General features: G+C 52.3%; 1 protein-coding gene across 1 annotated transcript; it reads right to left on the bottom strand.

Moving 5' to 3' along the window:
• Positions 1–5,357: 5,357 nt before the first annotated feature.
• On the bottom strand, positions 5,358–20,922 carry LOC107033790 (TRIO and F-actin-binding protein-like). Its single transcript, XM_072972419.1, has 5 exons — positions 20,809–20,922; positions 15,972–16,111; positions 14,469–14,649; positions 13,232–13,397; positions 5,358–7,999 (listed from the first exon to the last, which is right to left on the bottom strand). The coding sequence occupies exons 1-5, from the start codon at positions 20,920–20,922 to the stop codon at positions 5,358–5,360; spliced, it is 3,243 nt and encodes a 1,080-aa protein (XP_072828520.1).
• Positions 20,923–25,329: the final 4,407 nt, after the last annotated feature.

Genomic DNA, 25,329 nt, shown 5'->3' with positions numbered 1-25,329 from the left:
AGCCCCTCTGAGCTGGCCTGTCAGGGGGCTCCCGTAGCCCATTCTGGGGGTGCTCCTCCCAGGCCTCTGATTGCCCCCTGTGGCAAGTGGGGCCCCTCCATGTTCCCTCTGGGTCTCTGGCAGGCCCCTGTCTGGGCTCCCCAAGTCCCTGCCAGCCCTTCAGGCCTAGGCCCTTCTCCTGGCTGCCCCAGCCTCTCTCCAGGTGTCTGTGCAGACCCCAGGATCCTGGTGGGTCCTCCTGACTCTGCCACCCTCCTAAAGGCTGCCTTGGGCCCGCCCGGCCAATTTCCAGAGGTCTCTCTGTCCGCTGCTCCCTCTCAGAAGTCCTGGCTGACGTCCTCGGGGGCAGTGAGGACCCCTGGAGCCGCCGGTCCCCCTCAGGCTGCCTCTCGGGGCTCCTGGGATGAGGGGGCTCTGCTGGGCTCTGCCAGGCCGGTTCTGCCTGCTTCACAAGGGGCTTGGTTACCTGAGGATGAGGTGAGGGGGTGGGTGAGGCTCCAGTACCTTGACTGGGTGGTCTCTGTCTAGGAGGACAGGAAACTGGGGTCTTAGCCAGGCCTCAGGGAGATGCAAACTGTGTCCTCACAGCAGCCTGGATTAAGGCCGGTCAAAAAGTACCTAGGGTCCCTGGATTCCCTCCCTGGGGGCAGCAGCTCTTCCCTCTCGCCCACCTTCCTCAGTCCCAGAATGAGATCTGCAAACAGCTGCTCACTTTCCTGGCTTCCCCTCCCCCCAAGATATTGATTCCAACCCAGGCTATCAGGTGCCGGAATTTCCACCACCAATACCCCATCCACTGGGTTGGGCCTTGCCGTCTGAGAGTTTCTTTAAAAATAGAAATGCCCACCCTGGAAGGGACAGCCCTTAGAGCTGGACTGGTGCATGGGAGGTTTTCTCTGAAAACTTCTCAAAATGGCAGGTACCTAATGAAGGAAGGGGACAGCACGGAAGGGCCATCTTCAAGATGGAATGATTGGGGTCCTTCTCAATTCTGCCAAGAGCTGCTGGCTCTTAGGGAGAGGGGGAAGCTGGACACCCATGATTGGGACTCTGACCCTTTCATAAAGAACCTCCCTTCCCAGGCCCCCCACCTGGCACCTGGGGGAGGGGAGAAGCAGTGGCTCACCCCTTGGGGGTGCAGGGCCCGGGGGTAGGCGGGCAGTGCTCACCTCCCTGCTGAAGGCAGGGCTGGACTGTCTTCGGAGAAGTTGGCTCTGACCTTGGCTGGGCCTCTGCGACCGCCCCTCGTCCCGGGCCTGGAAGGCCCCCGGTGCCTCGGACTTCCTATGAGCAAACGCAGCCACCCCTCTGAGGGCCCTTGGGGTTGTCCCACTCCCGGCACCCCAACTCCTCTACTCCCAACCCCAGTGGAAGAGATGAGGCAGAGCCAAGGACCCACAAGCTCACTGAAGGGCCTAAGTGAGGGAGGATCCTCTCAGGGCCTCAGTTTCCCCTTCTGTAAAATGGGAATGGTTGACACTGTTTTCTTCTACCTGCCTCATGGGGCTATTGTGAAGATGAAATGAAAAAAGGGTGGGAAGGGGGGTGCTCAGCCTTGGCCTTGACCTCCTCCTATCTCATCAGTACTTCCTTTCTGACCGCCTCCCCACCAGCAGCCTTTGGCTCACCCCAGACAAAGGCTTTACTGGGCCCTGTAGGAATTAAGATTTATTGAGCATCCACTGTGTACCAGGCACTGTGCACACGTGATCATAATGGCAACCGTTTACCGAGCATTTCCTATGCCCCAGGCACTGGTACTGTCTCACTTCATCTCCTGCAGCCCATGAGGTGGGGACGGGAGATGTAGAATGTCATGCAGAATGTGTTCCATTCTTTCTGCCCTCTTCCTGTCCATATGGTAAGTTTTAGACTTCTCAGGCTTACCTATGTTTCCCCTCAGTATAACAGGATTCCGGCACTTAGCCTTGGAAACTCCTAGCTGCTGGTTCAGGAGCTCTTAGCAAGATCAGAAGGAAGAAATGTCCTCTATTGCCCCACAACTCTAAAAAGGGCAGCATAAAGCTGTCCATGTGAATGTCATTTCTAAGACACCCTGACTTCAGGCATTGTTGCCACGTCCTACAAAGATGACCCCTAAGCTGTAGAAAGTCCCTAGTTCCAGCTAGTTGTCTTGCTTAGTAATTAGTAGCTATGACTATTAATATTTAATATAACATCTCTGTTGAAACGTGAAACACCAAACAGAATCTGGGCATATTTCTTCCCTCCTACTTGTAAAGGGGTCAAGACAAAAGACCTAACCGCTCCACTGAATATTTATTTCAAGAGGGTTTGAGAGTCTGACGTTACCTAAACTGCCAAATGGAGCTGTGTCTCTGATGGCTGAACCAAACCAGGAGGAACCTGAAAAAGATGACCAGGTGCTGAGCCTTGAATAAACCAGCAAAAAGGGAGTAAGAGGAATCTCTACTCAGACCTGAGCAAGGACCTGGGCTCTGTAGTCTGCTGACAGCTTGGGGACTGGGCTGAAACTCTATAGAGGCTTCAGAGAGTCAAACAATTACGAGCTTGGGGTTTGTTCTTGTTTTATGGCTTTTGCCAATGTCATTAGAATCTGATCTATAAAGTGATCTGAGTTTTTAGCAGTTCTTAGCGCTTGGCTCACGGGGAACCAAAGTTCTCTGCTCTGGAGTAAATGTTTCTAAGTTTGAGGGCTGCCTGGTCAGGTTCAAGTTTTAATCCAATTTGAAGCGAAAGAGTTTCCTTGCTCTGTGAGATCTGATACTTTAGAGTGAGTTTCCCTCAGAACTGGGGTGTAGGAGTTTCTGCTAAGCAAAAACCCCAAACATGACTAGATGAGGAGGATTGATAATGACTAGGTGGGGAGGTGACAGCAAAAAATACTCTGTGCAGGGTAGCGAGGCAAATGTGCGTTCTCTTCCAAGTGAATGCATCTTCCGTATAAACTCCGGCTTGCACAATGAGCATTCCTTCTGGGAAGGTCCCCACTCTCCTCCCAACCCCGAGAGAAATGGAGAGATGGGAGTGAAGGACTCAGAAAATTCTCAGACTGCGACAGAGACCCAGCCTTCCTGACGCAGAAGCAACAGTGCCTCCTTAGGCCACCTGCTCCCGGGGGTTGGCGTGGCTGCACCGAGGGTGACAAAGGAAGTGCGATTCCTTTGGAAGTCTGGATGGGCTCTTCCACCTCCAGAGAGTATTAAAGGACAACAGCCATCAAGTCTAGCAAATTTCATGAAGGCTCTATTTTGATTTCAAGAGACTAGGAAATACTTCTATAATTCTAAGAGATTCCAAGGGCATCAAGGGAGGTGGGGGTAAATGAAGATATCAAGCCCAAATTCCTAATGCTTTAATGCAATGGCCCTTTAAGAAAAATTTTCCAGGTTCAGTTGGAACAATGCTTGGACAGAGTAGATGCTCAATAGATACATGTTGAACGAATAAATAGGAGGAAATAAAAGTTCAGGCCTATAGCCAGCCACCCATTCATAAATTTCAGTCTGTCCCTTACAGATACTTAAACAGGTTTTAAAATTTCATCTTCTGAGGACAGGTGGTTTTCTACTTGGGAAAAGGGCCATACAAGAGGGAAAATTTTAATTACTAAGTAGAGTTATAAAACCTCGGTTAAAAGGTAAATAATGTACTTCACCAAAAAATGTAAGTTAAATATGGAATTTTTCTGTATCAAAAATAAAGCTTTAAAGAAAGGTAAATAACCTACGTCGAAGCGAGCAAGATAAAATGAATAGACGTATCTACGTAAAAACAATTAAATAATTAACAGAAGTATAAATATATTCCAGACTTCTATTATAAACCCTTTATCTCTCTAAAAGTTATCAAGAAAAGAAAGAAAATTTGACTTTGGTTTAAAGACCCCGCTGAGTTACCAGATAAAGTCAAAGGTATGCAAATTGACCTCAGACCAAAAATAGTTATCCTAAAAAAAGGGCCAAAAACAAAGAGGGTTTTTAGGGCCGTGAGACTATTTTGCATGATGCTCTAACGGGGGATACATGTCATTATACATCTGTCCAAACTCAGAATGTACACGACCGAGAGTGAACCCTAATATGAACTACAGACTTTGGGTGAGAAGGATGTGTCAGCATTAAGTGTATGGACTAACGAGTGTACCACTCTGGTGGGGGATGTTGATAGTGGGGGCAGCTGTGTATGAGCAGGAACAGGGGGTATATGGGAAATCTCTGTACTTTCCACTCAATGTTGTTGTGAACCTAAAACTGCAGTGTTTTGGTTTTTTTATTTTGAAGAGGCCAAAGAAAGAATTATACATGCTCCAGACCATAAAGGTTGTCACCCGGTTGGTAGATGAATAAAACTTACTGGAAAAGGAAATCTGAAGAATGAGAGATAAGGTTTTTCATGTAGATTCAAATCTAAGAGAAAATGGGGCAACAGAGAGAGGAATTGTGGATGCAAAATATTACCCTCTCCTTAGAGTGACAGAAATGTTCTAAAATTAGGTTGTGGTGATGGTTGTACAACCCGGTCTTGGTAAATATGCTATAATTTATTGAATTCTACACTGAAAGTTTTGAGACTTTCAGACCTATTTTTTTTGTTCTCTTAACCCTAATTAATGGAATTCCAGCCCTGATCCTTAAAGGCTCTGAGGCTGGAATTGCTGGAGAAAGAAATCTCAGGAGGAGATTCTTCTCCTGGAAGCTGTGGAAAAGCAGATGCTCTACTGGGTTGTAAATGCCTGACCCAAGAGACTTGCGGGATGCCTGGACTTCAGGCACTGTTGCCAAGTCCCAGGAAAGGAACATTTAACCTCCAAAGTCTGTAATTCTATGAGTTCTCTTATTTAAAATATATGACTCTGGCCATACATTTTAAATTGACATGTTTTCTGAAATGCATGGGACCCATGAGTTTTCTTTGTTAAGATAAAAAATCGGATACTTTCTTCTTCTTGCTCACATAAGGTGAAAAAAACAAACCTGTAACTCTGGATCAAAGGGTTTGAGAGTTTAACTTCATTTAAATTAACAGAGTAATGTTCTAATTTTACAGAGGAGGAAACTGAGGCTCAGGTAGGTTAAATCACTTTACCAGGTCACATAGGTTGGGGAATGGCTTTGACCCAGGATTTAAACCCAGCCTACCTGACCCTGGCCTTCGCTCTTAACCACTAGGCTATGACCGATATCACTTAATCATCAAAAGCAACTCCTAACACGTGGAAACAGAGAGGTAGAGTGACTTGCCTAAGGTCACACAGTAAGTGGCAGAGTGGGGGTCTAAACCCTTTCCTCATCTGCAACCTAAGCCAGTGAACCTTTCGCCTGTCCTGCTGCCGAGCCTCCTCCCCAGCCCACCTAGCTGACCCCGCCCTGGGCTCACCTGCGCTCTTGCCCGAAGAGGCGCTCCACCTCTGCGCGGCCAGGGCTCCGGGCGCGGCCCCCGTTGCTGCCCTGGGGCCCTGGCTCCCTCTGTGCCAGCCTCCTAGGCGGGGGCAGGTCGGCCAGCATGCTGTACTCCTCCCTCTCCAAGTTATGCCTGGCCTCCCCCGGAGGCACGGAGCCCCGAGAGCCCCCAGAGCTGCCTGGCGGAGGTGAGGCTGCCAGGAGCACTAGGTCACTGGGCGGGTGGCGGGGTGGGGAGGAGGCTCGAGGGGCATCCCGGTGCCCAATGCACACTTGAGGGGGCAGCACTGGGGAGCCACGCAGAGAGTCGGTGGAGGGGGCCAGGCTCTCCATACTAGTCCCAGGGAGGTCTTGAAAGAAGAGGGAAGGCTCGGGGGCCTGGCGTGGTGGGGATGAGAAGGAGGGTGCATCCCGGTGCCCAATGCATACAGGGGTGGGGATGTGGGGGGGCTCATGCAGAGAGTCTGTGGAGGGGACAAGGCTCTCGGTGCTGGCCCTGGGGAGATCCTGGAACAGAAGGGAGGGCTCTGGGGCCTGGCGTGGTGGGGAGGAGGCCCGGGGTGCATCACGGTACCCGATACACACAGGTGGGGGGAACTGAGGAGGATCATGCTGAGGGGACTGGTTCTCGGCATCTGATGTGTCTGGGAGGAAGGGGAATGGGTCAAACTGGGTGTGGCGGGGGGGTGAGGAAGCCCGAGGAGCATCTCGGTGTCCAATGCACACAGCTGGGGGAATATAGGGGGGATCATGGTGGGGTGATTCACTCTCAGAGGTGGGGGGGTCTGGAAAGAAGGGGAAGGGGTCATGTTGCAAATAGCGAGGAGGTGATGAGGCTCGAGGGGCATCCCGGTGCCCAATGCACACAGCACACGGAGGCTGGGAGGGCTCAGAAGAGGTCTGGGGTGTGCCACTGGTAGTGAGGTGCAGAGGTGAAGAAGTCCGGGAGGCACTGTGATGGCCTGGGTTATGGGAGGACGAAGTGGCCCGGGATGGTGAGTTGTGCAGGGTAGGGCCAGAGGAGGACTGGAGTGGGTCACGCTGAGCTGATCTAACAGGAGATGAGGTCTGAGGCCTGTCACCTTGGGTTGGCCGGAGGGCAATGGATGCCCAGGGAACCTCACTTTGCTTGGAGCGTGAAGGGGAAGACGTTCGGGGGCCATTGCTCTGGGTTGGCCGGAGGGGAAAGGAGGCCCATGGAATGTCTTTGTTAGTACGATGGGGAGAGGAATTTCTGGGGTTGTTCCGTTGAGAGAAGCGATGGGGAGATGGTGGTCCAGGATTGTCCTGTTGGGTGGAGCCCTGAGAGGAGGAGCTTCCAGGGCTTTCCCGCCATAAGGAAGAGGATTTTGGATTGTCTTGTTGGGTACAAGAGGTTTTAGGGTTGTCCCGTTGTGTAGAAGAAGTTCTGGGAGAATTTTGTTGAATGCAAGAAGTTCTGGGGTTGTCCCGATGGGGAGTACAAGTAGGAACAGAAGTTAGAAGTTTGTCCTGTTGGGTAGAAGAGGTTCTGGAGTTGTCCTGTTGGGTGGCTCTGGGGGGAGAGGAAACTTGAGGATTATTTTGTTGGGTGGACGAGCTTCTGGGGGTGTCCCGTTGGGCAATTCTTGAGGGAGAGGATGCTCTGGGTATGTTCTGCTGTGTAGAAGAGGTCCTGGGAGTGTCCTGTTGGGTGGATGAGGTTCTAGGGGTGTCCCGATGGGTGGTTCTTGAGGGAGAAGATGCTCTGGGGGTGTTCTTCTGTGTGGAAGAGGTCCTGGGAGTGTCCCGTTGGGTGGACAAGGTTCTCGGGGTATCCCGTTGGGTGGTTCTTGAGGGAGAGGATACTCTGAAGGTGTTCCGCTGTGTGGAAGAGGCCCTGGGAGTGTCCTGTTGGGTGGATGAGGTTCTAGGGGTGTCCCGATGGGTGGTTCTTGAGGGAGAGGATGCTCTGAAGGTGTTCTGCTGTGTGGAAGAGGTCCTGGGAGTGTCCTGTTGGGTGGACGAGGTTCTGGAGGTGTCCTGATGGGTGGTTCTTGAGGGAGAGGATGCTCTGGGGGTGTTCTTCTGTGTGGAAGAGGTCCTGGGAGTGTCCTGTTGGGTGGACAAGGTTCTTGGGGTATCCCGTTGGGTGGTTCTTGAGGGAGAGGATGCTCTGAAGGTGTTCTGCTGTGTGGAAGAGGTCCTGGGAGTGTCCTGTTGGGTGGATGAGGTTCTGGAGGTGTCCTGATGGGTGGTTCTTGAGGGAGAGGATGCTCTGGGGGTGTTCTTCTGTGTGGAAGAGGTCCTGGGAGTGTCCTGTTGGGTGGACAAGGTTCTTGGGGTATCCCGTTGGGTGGTTCTTGAGGGAGAGGATGCTCTGAAGGTGTTCTGCTGTGTGGAAGAGGTCCTGGGAGTGTCTTGTTGGGTAGATGAGGTTCTGGGGGTGTCCCGTTGGGTGGTTCGGGGAGGAGAGGAGGCCCGGGGTGTATTAAGCTGTGTGGAAGCCTGGAGGGTGGCACTTCGAGGTCCGCTCTGTGGTGTCATGGGAGAGGCCTGGGTTAGTGCTGACTGATGCCGCTCCAGGGAGAAGTACCTGCTTTCTCCCCGGAGCTTCGCCCAGCGCTGTCCAGTGCTTCGGCTCCCACCACTGGTGCCTAGAGAGGAAAGAGGCAGGTTCAAGGTTAGGGGAGAGGTCCAAGCAGCTCCCACAGCCTTCCCTTCTTTGTCTCCTGAGATGGATGACTGGGGTAGACCCCACACTGTTTTCTTAGAGGACCCACTGTCCCTACCACACAACTCCACCCCTCTGACCAGAGCAGACTGGAGGAGGTCTTGGATGCCGCTTTCAAGCTGAGGTCATTAATTTGAAATTGAAACTCAGGCTGACCCAGTCAATGGTGGGTGGGCTCCAGAGCCAAGGTCGCAAAGTCGGGGGAGTCCCTGAAAAGAAGCAAACTGGTAGACAGCAGTTTTGACACTAGCCTGTGTGGCGGCAGAGAGGGAGAGGAGGCTCCAACAGCTACTGCCTAGCAAGTTTCCATTCCCCATTCTACTTCCTGCAACTGGATTCCGAGATATTCTCCCATCTCTTCTAGTGAGATTCATGTGCGAGAGCTCTAAAAAGTTCCTTTTGTGAACAGGCAGCATCAGCCTCACCTGGGGATTTGCTAGAAATACAGACTCTCAGGGCCCATCCTGGCGCACTGCATCAGAATCTGCATTTTAGTAAGATTCCCAGGTGATTTGCATGCACATTATAGTTTCAGAAGCCCTAATCTAAAGGATTCATGTCACTTCTCTAAACAGTGACCCCCTCACAACTCCCATATCCATGAAGGGGACACCACAATCTTGGTGTCACTCTGAACCCCCCTCAGTCCCTTGGTCACCAAGCAGGTAGTGGCCACCAGCTGTGTGTGTCCCTGGGCTGGTGCTTTAGGAGAGAAGTAAAGGGTATTGTGGCCTCTCCTTGAAGGAGCCACAACTGCTTTCCTGCCATCCCTCTTCTACTTTGAGACCTCCGCCTCCTCTAAACTCTCTGAGCTGGTGTCACTGAAGTCTGAGTTGCCACACAGCAAGGAACTGGAACCACGCACAGAGCAGAACTTAACACGTGCACCATGGTTGTCTGGTGAACTGATGCCCCACGATGTTCCAAATCTGCCTGCTTCTCTTATCCACCTCCTCCCACCTCCCTGCTCTCAGCCATCCTCCTTTCTCACTTGGATGGTTGCAAAAGCCCCCCACATGTGCACTCTGGGCACAAGGTCCTCGTCCCGTTCAGGGAGATCCTTTCCAAAAACAAACCTGGCTAGATTACGCCTGCTTACAAGGAGAGACTGTGAGCTATCTCAGGTGGGGGAAAACTGAAAAGATGTGACTGCATGCAAAGTGCAATCCTAACGTTCATTTCTTAATTTTGATAATTGTGCTATGGTTATGTAAGATGCCAACACTGGGGGAACCCAGGTGAGGGGCATAATGGAGACTCTCTGTATTATCTTGGCAACTCTTCTATAAAACTAAAGTAATTTCAAAATCAAAGACTGAAAAAACTTCAGGGGCTTGCAACTGCACCTGGGATAAAACCAATTCAGGCATTTCCCATGGCTGGCAAGGCTCTGCCCGCTGCCACCAGCCTCCCAGCTCCCTGGGGGGAGGGGCCGGGCCTTCTTGTTTTCCACGGTGTTGCATGGGCTTAGAAATGTGTTTAGCACACCATAGGTGGCCAATAATACTGGGCCACCGCCTTCCAGCTCTGAGTTCTGCCTTATCCTGGAGCTTTCGGGCCCTTTGAGCATGGGTGCTGGCTGAGATGGCGTTTGCCGCCACTCTAGTGGCTCACAGCAGGGTCAGCACCACTGTCCCCGGTTTCTTCCCTTTCCCACCCATGACAAGCATCCTTTTGAGCTCAGCCCACCCAGGATCTGACTCCACTCCTGCAGCGCCCTAAGTGGACACACAGAGCAAGCTCTACCGATGTTCTAGGACATCTGTGTTTTGTCCCTCCGCCAGCCGGGCTCTGCCCAGCCTACCCCACTGAGAGTGCTTTGCAGACTGGGAGGTGGCCCAAGAGGGATGGCAAGGAGAAGCAGGTTTGGAAGGAGGGTCAGGTTGCTGGTGACTCCTCATGCCAGCTTCCTCTCCAACCCTGTCCCCAACTCCACATGCTCCCATCACCCCACTTTCCTTCTCTCCTTGAACCTACCACCTCTGCCCACTCCTTAAGGCCTCTGCATTGACTGTTCCTTCTGCTTCTCAACTCAGATCTCAGCTACAATGTCACCTGCCCAGAGAGGCCATCCCTGTCCACTTACTCTCACAGCCTCCTGTCTTAACTGGTCTAGCTTTCCATGTGTGTTCTGTCTGCCTTCCCTCCACTGGATTGCCAGCTCCGTAAGGGTGGGTCTTGTCTGTCTGTTTCTGCAGCACTAAGACAGGGTCTGGCCCATAGCAGGTGCTCAGTGAATACTTACCGACTGTGATAAATGAGCTACAAGGATACATTCTTCAGCACAGGGAATATGGCCAATATTGTATAATTTTAAATGGAGTATAATGTGTAAAAATTTGGAATCAGCTGTGTTGTCCACCTGAACTGAATATAATGTCGTAAATCAATGATACCTCAATTAAAAAATATATAAATGAATAAATAAACACTTATCGAAGGAGTAAAATAAAGAGCACTGTGTTGAGCTTGGGCTGCTGTCATACACCCAGTGGAGAGGGTGTTGTGCAGATGAACTAGAGTTCAGGGGAGAAATTAAGATTAGAGGCATGGACTTGGGAGATAACGGGTCTTTCCAGACAATATTCAAAGCTGAAGTGGCTGAGTAAGCGGGGAGAGAACAGAAGGGGGCCCAGTGTTGGACTCTGGGGAGTCTGATATCTGAAGGTTGAGCAGAGGAGGAGGCATCAGCAGAGCAGAGTGAGAAGGAACAGCCAGTGAAGAAGGCCCTGACCCTTGGCTGGGCGCCCCCAGCCTCGATCTCTTCCCGGGCTCTCAGATCCAGCACAGTCAGCACCGCTTGCACTCTCTCCCCAGTTCTCCGCTGTCCCTAGTCCCATCAGATCTACGTCCTCAGTGTCTCTCCTCGCCCCCTCCTCATCCTGCAGCCGCAGCCCTAATTCAGGTTTCTCCGTCTCTCATCTGGACAGTTGCAATGTGCTACAGAAGGACAGCAGGAGCGGGTCACGCATACATCCATCCTTCAGCCAGTCACCAGCTGTTAACGGTTTGCCTCATTTGCTTGATCAACCCACCTACCTACCTACCTACATATCATCTGTCTGTCTAGCTCTATCTACCTTGTTGAAGACATCATGACACTTCACCCCTAAGCCTTCCATATGTACCTCCTAAGATCGAGGACAGTCTCCTCCCATTATCACACTCAGGAAATACATCATGGATACCATACAGTTATCTACACACAGCTTGAATTCAAATAGCCCCTGCTGTCCCGATAATACCTTTCCTAGCTCTGTCCTTTCCTCTCCCAGATCCAAGCCCAGATACATAGGACATTTCACTTCCCTGTCTCTGTCATCTCCTTTATTCAAGAACAGCTCCTCAGCCCTTTTTGTCTTTCCTGCAGAGTTCTGTCAGTTATTTTGCAGAACGTCCCTCAGTTTGGGTTTGTCTGATGTGCTGCTGGGATTAGACGCAGGGGATGGATTTTTAGCAGCGAGACTCGGAGAGGATGCCATGTCCTCACACTGCGCATTACATGGGAGCACCTGGTACCGGTTTGCCCCTCGCTGGGACGCTGAGCTGCCACTGGGTTAAGGTGGTGTCTGCCAGATCTTCCCATCCTAAGGTTGCCTTTTCCCTCTGTAATCGATGTGTAATCTGAGGGGTGATACTTTGAGACTGTGTGAATATCCTGTTCCCCGACAACCTTTCACTAGGAATTTAGCATCAGCAGGTGATTTGTGCCCGAACCAGTTATCATTCCAGAGGTCACAACAGTCTCTTTAACTGGTTTCTCATCCCTCAGCTTTGCCCTGCTCCAATTCATCCCTCACACCCTTGCCCTAGTGAAATTCTTAACGTGCAGGACCAGTTACATCACTCCCATCCTCAAAAACCTTCTGTGGCCCCCTACTACTTACAGAAGAGAGTCCAAACTCCTTGGCTAGACTCTTGAGGCTCCGCAGGGTCTGGTCCAGCTGTACACTCCCATCTATGCTAAAGCTGTGTGTACCAGGATGCTCCGTTTTTACACCTCCAAGCCTTTACCCAGCTGTTTCCTCAGCTAGAGTGCCACGTCCAGAAGGCATTCCTCTATGAGTCCTTCCCTGACTGGAATGAAGCTCTTCCTCTGCCCCTGCCCCTGCCCCCACCCCAGCCGGGCTCACAGCCCCACACAGCTGTTTCTGCTCTTCCTCTGTCCTGGGCTGCTGTTCGTCACCTCCCAACTGTTTGCTTTACTAGATGATGAGCTTTCCAGAGCAGCAACCACGTCGAACTCCTCCTGAACACCCACAGTGTCTAGCATCAGGGTTTTCACATGGTTAGCGCTTGCATGTTTGCTGATTGAACAGTAAGGAGCTGTGGGAAGCCAGGACTGTCCCCCAGTAGTTAGGACATGATGCCCTGGCCCCATAGCCCCAAATGCTGATGATGTTGAAGACACAGACCAGGAGGCAACACAGTGCAGTAGTGATGGAGGGCCCAGCACCCTGGGTTCACATGACAGCAAGACGCTGACCAGTGTCATAGGCATCTATGGGCTTGGCCCGACCAGCAGCCTTTGCCTTTCTCTGCGAACATCACCCTGATTTCCTTTGGGCCATCTCCTCTCCTCCACTCTCAGACCATGACGTTTGCACAGGGAGCTGATCCCATCCCAGATCACCAGGTTGGGCATATGACCCATGCTGGGTCCCAGGGAAAACCCTTCCCAGGACTTTGGCTACATCTATAGGGAAAATTGTGCCCTCTTACTGTGGGGGTTGAAAATTAGGTAAGATAAGCCTGCTGCTGCTTATCATGCCACTATCGGGGGAGGATCTGGCTGACAATGAAGCCAACACAAAAAAGCAGAGCAGAGACCAGATTTCTGATGCTGTTTGAACACCTGGATCCAGCCATGCCTGAAGTCATATTCCCTGAGACTTTTACTCAGCTGGTTTCTGTCATTTGCAACCTGAAGATCCTAACCCACCAGTTGTGAGATGATGTATTTAAAGCAGATTTCCTGGCACATTATAGCTGCTCCATAGTTATATGGGAACTGTTACTATTATTAAGACTCAAGCTGCCAAAATAAGATGTCTCAAGGGGCCCACATGGCCCACAGCTATCTAGTTCCCAGGCCCCCGGACATCCCCACACCTGTGGTCACAGGGACCAAACTGGCCTGGCTGAAGGTACTCACCCTCCTTTCTCTGGCCTGCAGCATCTCCTCCCACAGGGGACCGGGTGAGGAGAGGAGCCCTTCGGGTGCTGTCAGCTCTTGGCCCCTCCTGCGGCTTCCTTGGGATCATCACGGCGAATTTGTCCCCACTGGGGGCCTCCTCCGGCCTCTCAACAGTGTCCCAGTCCTGCCAGGGAAGGGGAAGAGAAAGTGTGTTTGGAGAATAAAAAGAAAGAGCCCAGATCCTGCACTCCCAGCGTGAGATGGGTAGAAGGAAGGAAAAGGAACTGACGTGGAGAGACCACGACTTTGCTGGGCTCTTTTTTAGTGAATCTTCAATCAACCCTGTGAGGTAGGCACGTTCATTGGAGCTAAGAACTTGCCCAAAATCACACAGCTGGGAAATGGTTTCTATGGAAGGGGACTTGAACCCAGGGCAGTTGGACTCCGTATGGTAGGAGGGCCTTGGCATAGCAGCCCCCACCCCAGAGACACCCCCAGGACCCAGAGAAGAATAGGTGGGTTCAAAGTCCAGCTCTACCACTTCCCGGATGTGAGGCCTCAAGTAAGTCACTTCCCTTCTCTGAGCCTCAGACTTCTGGCCCCTAAACCATGGACGTCTCTACCTCAGACAGGGGGTGGGGGGACTTCCCAAGACAAGGACCACCTGGCTGGGTTGTTTTCCTTTGAAACTTACCACTCCCCCTTGGGGCCCCATGGATAGCCTGTCTCTTCTGCCCCATGACAGCCCTTTGAGGGGTGAATGCACCAGAAAGTTCCCCTGCATCTCTTCTTCTCCCAGTTAAATTGCCCCCAGCCCTTGTCAGGCCCCCCAATCTGCTCCCTTTCCTCTGTCCCTGGAGATCTATGCCAGGGCTGGTCACGCGGCTCAGCGGTGTGTGACCTGGGCAGGGCCTAGGGACAGTCCCATCCTTGCTCTGGATGCCACACCCACCATCCCCGCCCTCTGTGAACTGACACTTGTTGGCAGCCTGAGCCCGCTGGTGACTCACGGTGAGCTCCCTGACAACCGAAATGCCTTCCTCCACTTTTTCATAGCCAGACCCTCAGCCCCCTGGGCCAGCCTCTCCCAGGCGCAAGGTCTAGGGCGGCCCAAGGTGCAGCTAAGTCTCCAGAGGACCTTGGCTGAGTTTCCTGGTGTGAGAGGCTCAGCCCTGCCTGGAGATTTGGGTGGGAACCCCAGGGCTGGCCCAGGGCAGAGAGCTGCTCTTACCCTGGCCTCCCACCCCCATCTCACCACAGAGGACGAGTTGCTGGTATCATCAGGGGCGTCGCAGTCAGGGCTGGAGCTGGTGCCAGAGTCAGAGCTCTCGTTGAAGCTGCCACACAGGGAGGAGGGCAGGTAGGGCACTGCCTCGGGTTCCTGGCTCCTGGGAGCGGCTGTGAGGCCCTCTGCAGGGAGCCCTGCTGATGGGCCCCTGGGAGAGGAGACAGACTCATGACTTTTTCCCTCAAAGTAAGGGGAATTAAGGAGTAACAGCCAACCACCACCCAGGTACACACACACCTCACATTACAGTGGAGGAGGGGACTAACACTGAGGACTCTCTGTGCTCTGCTCTTTACATGGGCTGCCTCATTTAGCTACAACAGCCTCCCTTTGAAATGAATGTAATGATTCCCATTTTACAGATGAAGAAACTGAGGCTCAGAGAGGTCAAGGGACCGGCCAAGGTCACAGAGGCAGGAAAAGGCAGAGATGCATTATGAACCAGGGCTATGGCCCCAGCCCTGACCATGTCACTGAAGCAGGAGAGAGGATCCCAGGTTCAGTAAGACTAAGAAGACAGAATCATGCTAGACTAATGGGGCGCTCTGAGAGGTAGCAGGATTCCAGGGACAGTGACAGGGCCACAAGTCTGGATGCTGAGGGACGGACTTGTACAGAAAATCCTGCTTTAAAGAAGGCAGCCAGTTAGAGCTGGCAGTATCCCCAAAGGGTGACCCACAGATTGGCCTACAGGATAGAAATGGGTGATGACTTTTAAAAGAGGCCTGTGGTCAAATAAGTTTAAGACACATTACATCCTTCTCCTACCTCCCCCACCCAAAAGTACAAATTCATGCTAGCAAACTAAAGGCTCTGACAAGTCCTGCAAGCAAGCTATTCGAATTTGTTTATCGCAGACTTTCTGAAACATATTTGATGGCAGAGTTGTTTTGTTTGTTTTTTAAATAATGACTACCTTTAAGGAACATATGTTCCCAAAGCAATGCTGATTTGATTCAATCCCTCTTCTTTTTTAAACAGGGGAACTGAGGTATAAAAAGAAGGAATAACTTGCCCAAGGTCCCAGAGCCCATCAGGGAGGGAGCCGAAGCTGGAATCTAGGTTTCTAGATCCTTAGCCATGCCTCCACAAGGCACTATGGTCCCCAAAAGGGACTTCAGTCCAACTCAGGCCCCGGGGTGGAGGAGCAGTGCGTGGTCAGGGAGGTGGGTGGAGACTGCCCCTGGGTGCTGACACTTTAATGTTTTAAAGCTGTGCAAAGAGAACCAGGAAATGAGTGGGCTGTGGGCCATGTCAATTGCCGGGTGGATGCAGAGCTGATCCATCCTCTGAGATAGGGCCCATGGAACCTGCCCTGCTGCTTGTGCCCAAGCTGAGTGGACTGACTGTGTGACCCATGCCAGCAGCCATCACAGACGGAGGCTGCCATCGTGAAGGGGGGTGTGGGGAAGGGTGGGTGATGGCATCCTACCCCAGGAGCCCCTCCTCAGATCCCAGGGTTCTACCCACCTCTCGGGCCCTGGCCCAAGGCCTGGACCCACCACGGACTGGCAGCTGGAGGTCGAGGCACCAAACAGGTCGTCAATGGTAGGCGGGCGGCGGGGTAGGTCACAGTAGGGTGCCTCAGCACTTGGAGGGCTCCTGGGCTCCTGAGACAGAGTTGGAGAGGTGGCAGCTTATGGCCCACGTGGGGGCTCCCCTCCCCCTGCGCAGCCCCTCCCCCCACCAGGCGACGTGAAGAGTCTCCAGACACCTCCAGGGATCTCATACTTCTCAAGGAGAGCTGTCCATCAGACTGGGAGCGCCCCTTGGGACCCAAGCTGGGGTCTGGCAGAGATGCAGGGTATGTGCACGCGTACATGGGTATAGGTATGTGTGCGTATAAAGGCCTGTGTGTGTGCAAGTGTGTGCATGTGCATGCATGTGTATGCACGACTTGTGGGAACACTGGTGTGTCGGTTTGCAAAAGTGCGTGTATGTTTATTTGTGTCTTTATAAACATACACTTCAGTGAACCCACCTGACTTGTGTACACATGCAAGCACGTGTATGTTGGCACAAATACATGAGTGCAGACCTGAGGATGTGAAGTGCACAAAAGGGAAAAGGGTCTTGGTAGCCAGGAGATGAGGGGGAGGGGGAGGGGGAGGGTTAAGCTGATCTGGAGATGGAAAATGCCCGAGGGAGGAAGAGGTAGTCTGAGGGAGAAGATGGGAAAGAAGACCTTGGAGGCAGGCAGAGATCTGCCCTACTGAAGATGATGGGGCTTCTAGGGCTAGAGGGTCAAGGCCCCAGAGGTGGGGGTGGGGGGCCCTGAGCCGACTGCCGGCCTCTCTCTCCCTCCTGCCCTGAGCAGGGCCACACCTGCGAAGGCTGGTGCTGGGCTCACCCGGGGGGAACGGCTGCTCCCCTCTGGGAAGGCCCCCCCATTCCTTCCCACCTCCTGGGGTGCCAGGGCCCTCCCCTGGGGGTGGGAGACAGTGGTCATAGCACCCTGCACCCCGCCTCCTCTTGGGTTACCTGGGCGGCGGGCTCTGGCGGTGGCGGCTGGCGGCTGTCAGCACCCTCGTCCCTGGGGGGCTCCGGCTCAGGCCCCCGCGCTGCCGCCCTCCCAGGCCCCGACTCTGGGCCGTGGCGGCATCGGCCGAGGCAGCGGAAACCTTAGAGGGGCCGGCTGCGGGAGCAGGGGCCCCTCATTACTGTTTCATAAGCCAGGGCCCAGCCAAGAACAATGCAGGACATGAAACCGCAGGAACCTGATCCCTGTGGCTCACCTGAGAGCAGACCGGGCGGGGGCCTGGGCGCGGGCTCCCTGGGGACCCTGGAGCCCAGAACCAGGGCGGAGGCCATAGCCTGGCCACAGCCCCAGGGTGGGCATGGAGTCGCTGGTTTCCAAGAAGGCCACTCGCCACTGTGGGATCTGGGCATGACAAGGAGTGGGGCTGGGGTGTCTGCTGCACCGTCCACGCCACAGAAGGCCTGGCTGGGTTCAGTTTCGCCCCCTGCCCCAGAGCTAGATTCTGATCAGCGCTGGGTAGCAGGAGGTGTCAGATCTGCAGCCCGGCCTGGCGCCTTGGCTGCCCTGGGGACCTCAGCACATGAATGAGGAGGGAGCGGCTCACGGGGCATCCTCAAGGGGTCCTGAGTCCAGCAGGAGCCCCAGCCTGTCCCAGCACCTCCTCCCTGCTTTTACCTCCACCCCATCACTACCCACTACCCGAAGGAGTAGGCCCAGTAGCCAGTCCCCAGCTCTGATTCCTGTCTGGCGGGTCAGCATGGGCTCTGGCCTCAGACAGACATCAGGCCCAATCCTGGCGCCTCCACTTCCCAGCTCGGTGACCTCAGCCCAGTGGCTTTCCTCTCTGAGCCTGGTTTTGTCATCTACAAAACAGGATGATTAATGAACCCACTTCCTAGGGGTGTTATGAGATTTAAATGAGTTAATATTTGTAAAGTGCCTGGTCTGTACACATTAAATATAATAGTATAAAAACATTCAATAGAATTTTATTAGTGTTAAATCAATAGAATGTTAAGTCTACTTAAGAATAGATGCATTGAAAAGGAATGTGTGGGGCCTGGCACACAGCCGGACTCTCCCACTTAGCCCCTCCTCCCTCCTCCCTCCTCCCTCCCTGGCCAGGACCTGGTCAAGGCTGTGCGATTTCAAGGGATATGTCCTCCTCCCAGCCTGTGAGACTCAGCTGAGAGTAGAACTGAGATGCTTCTGGAGCCCAGGATCCTAGGGGAGCTGGAGCAAGCTTCTGGGAAAGGGTTGCTCTGGGACCTGGGGCCATTTCTGCATATTCTAACGTAGGTGATGTCAGAACTGGCTCCAATCCCAGGTGATACCTTTAGCAGGCTCCTCAGGGATGCGTTTGTTTCCATGTGTAATTAGGGGTCCAGCTGGGAACTGCACAGCTCCCTCAAGGCTGGGGGGTGCTTTTTTAACATACAGATTTTGTAACTCCACATATTTGAAACTGCTCTTCCATAAGCAAGATCATCGGTGCCAGATCCTGATAACTTGAAAGCCTCTGCCTCCCGCTGAGGTCTGGCTCCTGAGCGCCTTATGTTAAGTCAACTCCCCTCATCGCCAGTGTATCCCCAGGGACCTCTCACTCACCAACCCAAACAACTCCACACAGACCTCCCATCCCAAGAACACTGCCTCAGGAAATAACTTAGCAGTCAGCCATGTTCTACCCCCGTCCACGTCACTCAGTTACCAAATCCTTTAGATTCTTCTATTCAGTTAGTTCTGAAACGTGTGCATTTGTCTCCATCTCAAAGTCTCCAACATCTCTGGCATGAGTAATTGCACTTTTCCTCACTGGTCACCTGGTTCACTCTCACTCCCTGTTGTCCATTCTCAGCCCTGCAGTCAGACTGACTTTTGAAAATGCAAATCTGATCCCTTCACTCTCCTGTTTAAAACCTTCAGTGGCTCCTTCAGTGCCTCTCAGGAAAAAGACCAAAGTCCTCAGCATGTCCACAAGTCCCCACAAGGCCGGTGAATCCCAGTCCCCACCCCATTCTCCATCCTTGTCCTAGAGTCCCTCTGCCCCTCCCTCTCTCTGGTTTCCCTCTCTCCAATGTTTCTCCTCTTTTCTGCCTCAGGGCATTTGCACATACTGTTCCCTTCCTCTCCTCTTCCCCCAACTTCACTGGCCATGCCCTCACAACCCTTACCAGCAGCTGAAATATTATTTCCTTGGAGAAACATTCCCCGATGCCCTATCATTTACCCTCATGCCTCTTGCTGTTCCTTTATAACATTTATCACAACCACGATTAAATAATTATTTGCATGATTACTTTCTCAGTCTCCAGTTCTCTTGCTAGACCGTAAGCCCCATGAACCAGGAACTGCGTCTGATCTATTTATCACTGTTTCCCCAACATCTAGCATTATGCTCAGGACATTTTAAGCACCTCTGCAATATATGTGAACACATGAGCTGGCCCAAGTTCTCAGCTGGGAAGTGGTGGGACTGAGACTAAAACTCAGAACTGAATCCAAGGTTCTTCTCCTGTTCCACACTTACCATCTCCCCACTCATTGGGAGAAGGTCATTTGCATGGGAGATGGACTCACGGGGCTTTCAGGCGTCTGTTCCCTGAACTTGGGTGAGGGTAGAGGAACTGTTATTGGAGGTATCAAGAGATGTAGGAAAGAATCTCCCAGGTTTATTTTTCTGGTTGGGAAGGTGGAAAAGAGGAAACTAATGTGTATTGAATTAGCCACATGTGACTTGAGCTAAGCAGGGCCGGATGCCCTGAGTGAGAAGCTTTGTTGCCCCACTTTACCCATATGGAGAGTGAAACCAGAGATCAGTGACCCAAGGTCACACAGCTGGTAAATGGCAAACCTGGGACTGGAACTCTGGCCTGCCTGGCTCCAAAGCTGAACAGCAACTCCCTTACAATGGCCACCTCTTAGAGCCTAACGCCTGCATGAGGATGGCTGCCAAGCTTAAGAGGAGCCTCAGCAACCCCCTGGGATGATGGAGCCATAGGGGGTCAAGGCTGGAGGGGCCCTTGGAGATTCACGGGTCCTGTGCTTCTCAGAACGTGTGTACCAGCTGCTCAGGTTTACATGCACCAGGGCTTAGCCTAAAATCACATCCATCACGAAGTGAGAAAACCCCTCCCCTTTCACTCCTTCAATACCTTCAAGGAGACAGTCTCCAGTGGCTGTGGGGGACCTTTAATGCCTAACACCTACCGTTCTCCCTTTTTGACAGAGTGACAGCAGAACTCAGGCTCAGAGCCTTTAGCCAACAACACCCTAGTTAGAATTTAATGACATTTCTGGGGTTTTTTTTTCTTTCTTTCCTTTAAACCTGCTCTATAAAGGATATGATCCTAGGTTTCTATTTGTGGTGGTGATGTAAAGTTTTGTGTCAGTATAAGTGAAAAAAGGGTGTTGGTTTGATTTTGTTGTTGTTGGTTTTTTGGGGAGGGGAGGTAATGAGGTTTACTTATTTATTTTTAGAGGAGGTACTGGGAATTGAACCCAGGACCTCATGCATGCTAAGCATGTGCTCTACCACTTGAGCTATACCCTCCCCCCAAAAAATTGTTGATTTAAAGGACAATAAGGTAAGCAATTGATTTCATGAGGCTTGGCAAAAAAATCATAAAAGCAAGAGGCGAATGACCGGCATGGGAAACATTAACATAGTCCCATCACCTCATTGTACAGATGGGAAAACTGAGGCTCTGCCCAGGAGGAGGGTCAGTGTCTGGGTCTAACTGCAAGTTAGTGGCACAGCGAGGCCCCTCCCCCATCACAGACTCCCCCATCCCAAACCACCCCGACAACTCAGGAAGGACTGCCCACCTGGCACACTGCTCTGTGGGCCTCCTCAGGGTGGAAGCAGTTTTGACAGCAGCTCTGGGTAAGCACATTGGCCTCAAAATGTCCACAGGGGGCATTCCCAGCCATCCCCTCCATATCGTCTAAGTCAGAGGGCAGCTCCTGCAATCCAAAATGGTGGGACCTGGGAAGAATGTGGGGATAGGAGCAAGGACCAGCTGACTGGCTGGCAGCCTACCCAGACTCCAGCCCCAGCTTGCCCCTAGATAGACAAGGACCAAAGAAATGAGGTTATCCATCAGTTCTTTCATCTGTTCATTTATTCACTCAACAAACACTCATTAAGCACCTCCTAAGCATCAGGCACTCTGCCAAGCATTCGACATGTGATTTGTAGTCATTACTGCAGCGTTGCTCGAAGTGTATTTTGGGGACCCTGCATTAGACTCAGCTGAGCTGCTCAAAAAATGCATATTCCCAGTTCCTTCCAGATTCACCCAGTCAGAATCTCTGGAGGTGAGACACCTATACAAGGTGTTATACAAGTCTCCTAGGTGACTCCAATGCACCTAGAAGTTTGAGTGCCCTTGCCGTACAAGTATCCTGCATTGTGGATAAAATTAATGCCAACCAGATGAAGCAGCTACGGCTCACAGAAGTTCCAGAACTTGTTCAAAGCCCCAGTGGCTGAACTGGATTCACACCCAGTCTGTGTGCCTCGCCACCCTCTCAGAGTTGGAAGTGAGGGACACTGGACCTCACTGCCAGCTCACACAGGTCACTTAGGAGACACTGGGAGTGAGGCAAGAGGCCAGCCAGGTATTTCAGAGTTGAGGACAAAATCATGGATGAACATAAGGTCACACAGCAAGTTGGTGGCAGAGCTCAGCCAAAGAGACTCTGACTTGAGCCCAGGGATCTCCCTCTAGGTGCCGCTAAGGGCTCCAATGCCACACCCTGGGTGGGGGAAGCCCGTTCAGAAGAGTGACTTGAAGATGCCATCCTCACTCACGCAGAGCCAGGAGAGGGGTGGGGAGGAGAGGAATCCATATCCCCAAACACATGCACCTTACCATGCCCCCATGTCATGTGCCCATACAGTCCTCACCTGGCAAGTTTCCTCCTAAGCCGCTCAGGGATTCAGCCTTAGTTGCCAATCTCGGTTGAAAGCTGGGGAATTTCAGGTCCTCCCCTGGGGCAGCCAGGGAGAAGGTTCCTGGCTCCTCCACCATCAGACCTAGGGAAGCAGCAGGGCACAGTGGGGGTTGAGGGGCACCCACTGACCCCTCGGTGGTCCTGGGGTCTTTGATCCTCCCAGGACTTTAATCTCCCAAAGTCGTTCCCAGCTGCCAGTGGTGGAGAGGGGAACGCATCCCTCCTGCCCTGCCTGGGCGGTTCTTTCCAGATCTTGCCACATAAAGGAGGATAGCCTCAGATGAAGAACGTTATTTCCCTCGGGGTGGGGGCTCTACTACACGTGCCCCTCACCGCTCCCGCTTCCTCCTCCCCACCCCCAACCAATTGGCAGAATCCTTCTCTAAAATGCACTTTAGGTGTGGATATAACAACAAAAAACCTTCAGCGGACATGCATGCCCCACCCGGAGAATGGACCCCTGGACCTCTTTCCATCCAGCCAGTCAACCAGTCCCTCCCCGTGTCTCTTATCCCTCTACCTTTCTCCACTAGCCTCTCCTCCCTTCCAACCTTTCTGCCCGCTGTACTAACCTCGGCTCGGGTTTCCACGCACAGGGGGTGACGTGGTGGGGTGCCAGGGGTCACAGCCTCTTTATTTTAACAATGAATCAGAACGTTGCCCGGGAGGTGGACGACGACCACGCCCCTGCCACTCTCGCATAGGCTCTCTCTAGGTGCTTTATTTACATGAAGACTGTGGGATTGGACAACCCGAGAGCAAGGGGCGGGGCGAAGGCGGGCGGCGCCCAGATGCCTCCGAGTGCGGGACCCGCTGCACGTTTAGCTTGAGCAGCAGTGTCAGGGTTCCCAGGGGGCTCTTGAGAGGCCTGGCACTGGCGGGTCTGGCTTCCTAATCTCTTTCCCTTTGGTTTATTCCCACCACAGTCCCCCGGGCTGGCTTTAGTCCAGACCTCGGGCTGGAGACTTAACTTCTCTGTGCCTCAGTTTTCTTATCTGTAAAATAGGGGTAGTAATAGTACCTGTGAGGATGAAATTAAATGCTCAGGGGTTTTCAACCATTTGTACCCTTCCACTGATGTAGCGCTCACTCACAAAATGTACAGTTCATCCTTAAAAAAAAACAGGAAAAGAAAAGAAGAATTGCCTTCTTTTTTAAGCTAACATTTATTCTGCATAATTTGCCAACTCCTATTCCAAAATCTTTACATGTAAGAGGACATAGTAACCTGAAAGATTAAGTACCAAGATCCTCATTTCACAGCAACTAGGATCAGAATTAACTAACTCACCAGTGTCACACAGTTAGTGGCAGAGCCAAGACAAAAACCCTGGTGTGTATTGTAAGCAAAACGAAGTAGTGAGACTCATGTGCAATATCTGGCTCTAGCACTTCGTGGCTGTGTAATCCTGCAAGTTACTTGACCTCTCTGAGCCAAGGGTGAAGTGGCTACCTGGTTTGACTTTGAAGGTGAGGGTATGGCCCCAGCCCTCTAGCCCCCAGCAATCAGTAAAATCTGGAGCCATCTCAGGGTGGCACTCTTGACAATTTAATTCATTCAATACTCATGGAGAGTGATTCTACTGTTTTGTGTACTTTGTGGTACTTACATTTTAGTGCAAACAGATCCCAAACAAGATAAGTCAGCAATATATGGAGTACGTTGGCTGGTGATAGTTGCTCAGGAGAAAAATGAAGCAGGGAGGGGATTGGAAGTGGCTGCTGTGGAAAGGGCATTACTTTTAAAATAAGGTGGTCAGGGAAAGCCTCACTGAGATGGCTACCTTTGAGCAAAGACCTAGAGAAGATGAGGCAGTGAGCCTGCAGGTCCTGGGAAAGAGGGATTCAGGCTGCTTCAGGTTGCAGGGACAGAAGCAGACACTGTGGCTGGAGTGGAAAGAATGAGAGAATGAGGGGGAGGGCCAGTGAGTGGGGTTGGTGAGCTGTCCTGAGTGCTCTCCCTAAGCTCTGAAACTGCCTGGTTCCCCTCCTCCAGGGCAGGGGAAATGGTTGGTGGGAGGTTGGGCAGCAGCCAGGGTTCTGAAAGGGAGAGACATGGTTGGAAGGAGGTGGGGGGAGGGGGCCTGGGAGACCAAGGGTGTGCTGAGAGGAGTGAAGGGGACAGTTGGAGGAAGCCCCCTCCTGTGGGGGACAGTGGTAGGTGATTGTGATTGAGGCCAGAAGAGGGGTTCTTAGTAATCTAGGTAATGACAGCTCCTCCTTTTCCCAAGAGGGCAAAGCTGCCATCCTCACGTACACATCAGTGGGTTTCTCCCCACACTGTCCCTGTGATGGGAAGGGCAGCTACAACCCATTATATAGACAGGAAACTCAAGGTTCAAGCAAGTTGACCAAAGCCACTCAGTTCCTTGATGACAAAGCCTGGTCTAGCAACACTGAGTTTTGTAGGGTGGCTCAGGGCTCAGGGTGTAATGGTGGCAGCCAGGGTAGTGTCACCACTTGTCACCATTTAGCTCCAGCTTCCCATTCCCCTTTCTGCTCCCTGGAGAGTCTGTGCCTGCTCACCTACCCTCCTTTGCTCATGCTGCTGCCCTTGGCCCAGACACATCTCTTCAGAGATCCAGGGAAGCAGAACAGTAAGTGACAGTTCTGCTCTCCCTCTACCTGCCTGAGCCTCAGCTTCCTCACCGGTCAGACGGGAACGGTCATCCCAGTCCTCCCAGCCCACAGGCCTGTTGGAGAATCACGTGGTCCGGGCAGGCAAGATAGAGATGCAGGGGGCTGTGACCCAGGAAGGGAGCAGGGTCAGGAAGGCACAAGTCTCTAAAGGGATCATGAGGGCTGGCCTATGGCTACCCTGTGAAGTGGTGATCCAAAGCGGCCAGGATTGTTTTTAACCGGAGAAATTGGAAATCTCAACTTTTATAAGAAACCTCAAAAATTTTAAGTGTGGCCAAGTCAAATTGTTTTTAAACACTACATGTTTCAAACCAAACTAATTTTCAGGCTTTCTCTTCGAAGCAGTGTCTCTGAAGTGGTAAATCAAGATAATTTTCATTCCTTTAGTCATGGCTTAAATGCCACCCCCTCCAGGAAGCCCTCCATCGCTTCCCCAGCCTTAAATGAGGGCTCACTCGGCTGGGATCCAGTGCAAGACCCCCACTGCTCCTGGGGTGCAATTTACATTGTGGACCATGTGAGTGGCGCCCCCTGGATGTAAGGTCCTGGACCTCTGCCTACCACATCCTTTGGCTTGTTCAGCTAGTCTGACGATGTTAATGTATCTGAGGTGTGACTTCTTTCTTTGCGGAAAGACCCAGCGCTTGGGCATATCTACCTTCTGGATCCTTCCTTGGAGTTGTGTACCCAACCAGAGGCCACTCTCGGCTTATATCCCAGCTACAACTGAGAGACAATGAGTAGAACTCA

Source organism: Vicugna pacos, chromosome 12 (genome assembly GCF_048564905.1).
Source record: "Vicugna pacos chromosome 12, VicPac4, whole genome shotgun sequence".
NCBI lineage: Eukaryota > Metazoa > Chordata > Mammalia > Artiodactyla > Camelidae > Vicugna > Vicugna pacos.
This window is presented reverse-complemented; position numbering and strand designations above follow the sequence as displayed.

What these genes read in the sequence shown, in the direction of transcription:
- LOC107033790 (XM_072972419.1), bottom strand. Translation starts at nt 20,922, where the DNA reads ATGGAGGGGATGGCTGGGAATGCCCCCTGTGGACATTTTGAGGCCAAT. An exon ending in CCCACAGAGCAGTGTGCCAG is followed by an intron (nt 16,112 to 20,808) that starts GTGGGCAGTCCT and finishes ACTCTGTCTCAG; the next exon opens with GAGCCCAGGAGCCCTCCAAG. An exon ending in TGCAGGCCAGAGAAAGGAGG is followed by an intron (nt 8,000 to 13,231) that starts GTGAGTACCTTC and finishes TTTCCTCTCTAG; the next exon opens with GCACCAGTGGTGGGAGCCGA.